The sequence below is a fragment of the Sinocyclocheilus anshuiensis genome, unplaced genomic scaffold, assembly GCF_001515605.1.
Source record: "Sinocyclocheilus anshuiensis isolate Anshui unplaced genomic scaffold, SAMN03320099.WGS_v1.1 scaffold723, whole genome shotgun sequence".
NCBI classification, from domain to species: Eukaryota; Metazoa; Chordata; class Actinopteri; order Cypriniformes; family Cyprinidae; genus Sinocyclocheilus; species Sinocyclocheilus anshuiensis.
Window position 1 is genome coordinate 658,859 of NW_015551048.1, and position 5,757 is coordinate 664,615.

General features: G+C 36.8%; 1 protein-coding gene across 1 annotated transcript in view; it reads left to right on the top strand.

Moving 5' to 3' along the window:
* Positions 1-2,313: 2,313 nt before the first annotated feature.
* The window catches only part of LOC107661912 (rho GTPase-activating protein 21-like), a 39,537-nt gene continuing 36,093 nt past the window's right edge, over positions 2,314-5,757 (top strand). The window contains exons 1-2 of the mRNA XM_016451700.1: positions 2,314-2,520; positions 3,362-3,541. Of these exons, the coding sequence (XP_016307186.1) occupies positions 3,467-3,541 (75 nt within the window). The 5' untranslated portion in view covers positions 2,314-2,520; positions 3,362-3,466. The remainder of the gene's footprint in view (positions 2,521-3,361; positions 3,542-5,757) is intronic.

Genomic DNA, 5,757 nt, shown 5'->3' on the forward strand with positions numbered 1-5,757 from the left:
GTCACTAAATACATATATATAACTGCACATTTTAGAGTGGCCTTTTATTGTGGCCAGCCTAAGGCACACCTGTGCAATAATCATGCTGTCTAATCAGCATCTTGATATGCCACACCTGTGAGGTGGATGGATTATCTCGGCAAAGGAGAAGTGCTCACTAACACAGGTTTAGACAGATTTGTGAACAATATTTGAGAGAAATAGGCCTTTTGTGTACATAGAAAAAGTCTTAGATCTTTGAGTTCAGCTCATGAAAAATGGGGCAAAAACAAAAGTGTTGCGTTTATAATTTTGTTCAGTGTATATACTAAGTGAGTGTACTCTTTAATTCCCATATATAGTTTAATATTTTGAAGTATTAATCTATATACGTAAAAAATGCTTCTTAAAATAATATTGTAGTACGATAGTACAAGATGAATTGTGCATATCACTTATAATCTGCTAAATACTGACACTGACTTAAGTGCACTGGGATTGCAATTAGATGATGGATGCAGTCTGGTGAAGCTCTGTGAGACTGTGAGCACAGCAGCCGCTCCTCTTGCGTCCGCTTTGTGGGACACAGTGTGTGTGCACAGACATTCCACAGCCACTGCCAATCGCATGCCAAAACTGCCCGACCCTGCTTTGAACCGGTCCGGGCCAACATGTGACTCAAGTAATCCAGACAACAGTTGTATTTGAGAGTGTGTGAGAGAGAGAGAGAGAGAGAGAGAGAGAGAGAGAGAGAGAGAGAGAGAGTGTGAGAGAGAGAGAGAGAGAGAGAGAGAGAGAGAGCGCGAGCGAGAGAGAGAGAGCGCGAGAGAGAGTGAGAGAGAGAGAGAGAGAGAGAGAGAGAGAGAGAATTTGAGGGATTTTGTCCATAAACAGAAGTCATCTTTAATTATCCTAAGTCATAATTATCCTAGACTGTCATTGTCCATGTAATTGTTGACAAATGTATTATAATTGAAAAATGCTCTGTTGCTCAAGAATAAAAATTATAATGAAAGCCAACTGACTGGGGAATCCATACATACAATACCTATACCTATGACTTTATGAAAACCTATATCCTGTATAAATAGCAAATATTGAACAGTGTCCAGTAATTTAGGTTGGTTTTGTGGGAAGAGTAGGATACCACAAACAGTTTCTTTGTATTGTCTGGTCAAACTGTGTCACAGGGTGAGATATAAACAGCAGCACTGTCCATTTTTTTGTGTTTAGAGACAAAATGTCCTAACAAGATGTTCCATCCCACACCATTGCTCCATTTGTTCTGGTAGCATATGACAACTAAACAAAGATGGGAAGAGAATGCATCCCCTCAGGTATAGAGTCTGTCGACTTTAACCCTCATCTTCTGTTTAGGGTCTGATCATAAAACATATTTCATATATAAAGTACTGGGTTGATACTTCATGACTTTTACTAATCCTATACGAGAAATGATTCTAAACAAACTTTCAATTTCATAACATGCATCCAGTATGTAGCAAGTGTTTCAGAGGCCCCAAGTAAAAATGAATAAATTGCTATGAATTTCTACTAAGATTCTCTTGTTTGTGTACACAATGTAGTGGTTCAGTTTCAGTTTATTTTATTTTATTTTGTCTGCAATGTGTTTTGTTGGGGACCAAATTGGCTCTAAACTGAAAACTTGCTATACTGGATACAAATTTATTATTTTGCTAATACTAAAACCATTAAAATAAACAAACAAAAAACTTTTATTTCAGCTAGTTGCCAACATTTCTATTTTTTATCTGATTCAACTTGATGTAGTAAAAATAACTAATAAAATTGAAAAAAAAAAGAATAAAAACTATTACTATAACTAAGACATTTAAAATGAATGAATGAATGAATGAATAAATAAATAGACAAAACACAACAAATTTGCTGAAACGTTAGCTGAAATTAAAATAAAACCTGGAAATATGAAAATAAAATTGTATTCAAATTATTTTTGAAAATCATATATAACATTATCTCAATGGTACTAAAATAATACTGAATGGAAAACATTAGTTACATTTCTAAAAAGTCCCTATTTTGCTGCACATCAGCACTTCAAAAATATAAAACAGTATTGTTCATAAAACCGCTAGATGTCAAGAAAAAAAAACTGAGGTGTGAGAAATAAAAAGAAAATATTTTTTGAAGTGACTTGATAGAGATAACAGATTGTTTAAAGAAAATAGAATTCGTAACAACGCAAATGATTGGCTGAAATGTAAACGTGAAGTGTTAGGAAGAATCTGATTGGATGTGGGCTCCCTCAGCTAGAGAAGGGTGGCGTTTCCAAGGATTCCGAGTGCGCTCGAGCCCCATCCAACTAGTACCGCGCGCGTGTGTGCGTCGAGTTGGACCGGGGAATAGGAAAACTTTCGTAGTTTTTAATCCACCAAAAACACTCGGATTCAGGACAAGACACGGACCTATCCTGTCGCTTTGACAGTTCTGACGAATTAATGAGTTTTTTGGTGCGCAATGGGCGTTTACGGCGTTACATCAGCGCTTTATTCCCAACAGGTAGGTGCTGGCTAGCCATTACAATACCAGTTAGCCTTTACTTTGTTTTGCTAGCTACTCATGCTAACCAGAGCCCAGGGTTTTGCATATTCCTCAAAACACTCAAACTTCGCCCAACACGCGACGGACTTCATGTGTTCCCTCGTTAAAATGAAGTTCGACACTTTTAAAGTGTATATAAATAGAGTCGGTTGTGTTTGAGTACGCGACATTAATTTACAGCAGAAAGTTTCCAACGCTGTTAGCCGCTCACACACCAGTTGAGTCTGACCACACCACATCAAACCTCTCCGCTTACAATCCGATTAGACTCTCTGTCCAGGGTTATCCTTTTATTTGAACAAGATTAAACTTGTTTAATTAGCTCGTGTGCGTGATACCTCACAGTTTGATACCTCTGAGATTTGAATGAAGAGAATGTGAGGCGCATGTAACCACGTGGCACACGGGAAAAGCTCACGTTTTGCTGGAATAAGCGATTTTAGGGCGTTTTTATTGGCCGAAGTCTATTGGTTAACTTACTACGGTAAACGGGGTTACTTTAAGGCACCTGTCAAAAAAAGAAACCAAGACAAATCGGAAATCGCGTCAAAACGTCTTTAGATATCTTAAAGTGTGCAGAGAACTGTGAATTGATTACAGATATAATGTAATTTCGCTCTGAAGGTTAAAACTGATGTTTCACTTAAAAAAACTATAGTAAAAGGTGTTGTCAAAAATACAAACATTAAATTAAAGTGCTGTGCTAAATTGTATTGTTTTTTTTTTTTTGTAGTAAATAAATGTTTCTGAAGGTTTTTACAAGTTTAATTAAAATTATTATTATTTTTTTATCCCCCAGGGTCTTTTACCCAAACATGTGGAAAACCAAATCCAGTTGGATATTGAAGTGTGATCTTGGAGCTGATTTGAGGAGATTTCTCTAGATGTGGGCTGCAGCGGTGAAATGATGGCAACACATTGGAGGAATTCAGGTGATGAGGAAGAGCTGGATTATGCTGGCGCATCTCCGCACTGCGAGGTGAGACCCGTGGTTTATCCTACTGGATGCTTATTGAAGGAAAATCCCTGCTGGAGGGTCACAATGGTGATGGATCCTGGATCATCATGATCTTTTGGGTTACCAGCCCAGATCTGCCACTGTGAACATAGGGCTAATACCAGTTGTGGACTGAATGAGATGATCTACCATCAATTAATGTTTCTAACCAGTCAGGAATGATTATTTGTATGGAAAATTATGTAAGTTTGAATTCAGCACACCATTTTAGATGAGCTGATCTCTTTTGCTCAACTTGTCACAAATACAGAAAGGCATTTTTTTTTTTGTTGGAGCCATATTTCACACTTATGTTGGAGCGTGTAGCACTGGTTTGGAGGAGAAAAACTTTATGAAACTGGAGTGTCATAGGCATAAAAGTTGTTAGAGAACCCGTGTTAAGCAGATGTTTTTTTTTTTAATAGACAGTTTGTCTTTGATTTGAACTGTGTGCATCTACATCAGCGACTGTGTGCATTATCTGTAGTGAGTGTGACTTCACTTTAGTCATATAGTGAGTACAGGAAAAACACTATTAAAAGGTAATTAACATCAGTGAAACACACCCTGTTTTATCATAAATGAGGTATGGAGTGAGATGATTTTAGATGTAAACAGACAATGAATTTCTACTTCTGTTTCCCTTTTGTGAGACTATTGGTGATGGACCTTGTTCTTTCTAGGGGAGTTCAGGAAAATGTTGTCGGTTTTAAAATTAAAGGCATCAATCTGATGCACATTGTGGGAGCAAAATTAAGAGCTCCTCCAACCCCCCAAATTGAACCGAGTAAATATTCAATGACTTGTACCTGGACTTCAAAGTTGAAGCTCTTTTTAATTGTGATAGTGTGTCAGTATTAGAGGTCGACCGATGTATCGGTTTTGCAGATTAATCGGCACTGATAGTTGATTGCTGGAACTATCGGTTATTGACAAAAATCCATGCCGATAGTTTTCCGGGTTGCGTCCATTGCTGGAGCGGCTGAGAAGGGTCTGTGCAGCCGACAGAAAATCCTGCAGCGCCACAGAGCGCCATTCACATAGTTTTCCTTTAAATTACATTATATTGGTCCCGAATCGTTGTTAATGTACATAATGAATTGTGTATTGTGCATTTTCAGCAAAACGTTTGTCTTTCTGTGGCTCTAATAAAGTCTGTGTGCTTCATTTATAGAGCTATAATATAGGTCGCACTTTCTCTTTCCGTTTGCTCTGTTTTTTAAACGCCGAACTTCAAACTCTATCATAACATCTATACCAAATTGTTCATTCTTGAAGTAAACTTGTCTGTTTGGTGATTAAATAAACTGTTTTAGACCGCTGCTCGAGTTGAACGCGATGCATCCGGAGTGTGTGTGATACCGGTGAGTTCTCCTAGACTCAGCGCTGCGCTTTTATTTTGATTAGATAATCATCGAGTGTTCAAGAATAGAAGCAGTTCAAGTCTGAGAGTATACATAAAATATCCATATGTATATAATTTTAATGCTATAGCCTTTGTGTATATATTTAAAGATGTGCATCATTAAGCATGACAGTTGAAATGAAATGGTAACACTTTAAAATAAGAGTCCATTTGTAGCATTAAGATTAATGAAAGCTGTGTAAGTATTGTTCCTTGTTAGAGTGTGTTAATTTCAACATTTACTATTACTATTATTATTATTATTTTTACTACTACTACTAGTATGGTTCAGTACTGGTTTTGTTAATAAAGCACTATTTTAGTTTTTGTTCAGTATCAATTTTAAAACAATCGGTTAATTAATCGGTATCGGCCAGTGTGGTCCAACCTAGCTATCGGTATCGGCAAAATCCACTATCGGTCGACCTCTAGTCAGTATACATCACATTCACATTGGTGTTTTTAGCAATTCAAGCAATTTGAATGTAATAATTAAAATAATAACAGTACTAATGATTTTATATTATTATTACTACTATTTTGAAGTATTTTGAAATTCTGTAATCATCTGAACACAGTGCCTTGATTCACTTTGAAACGTGCAGCGCAACAGACAATATACCTAGTTAAATCACTGCCTTTTTGATTTGACAAGTGCAAAAAAACATATTTTGATTTTAGTTCATAGCCAAAGCAACTGCACGAAACACAACATAGGTCTTTTATGTTATTATGCAGGGTGTCCGCGGGTCCTTAAAAAGTCTTAAAATGTCTTAAATTCGGATTCGATGGG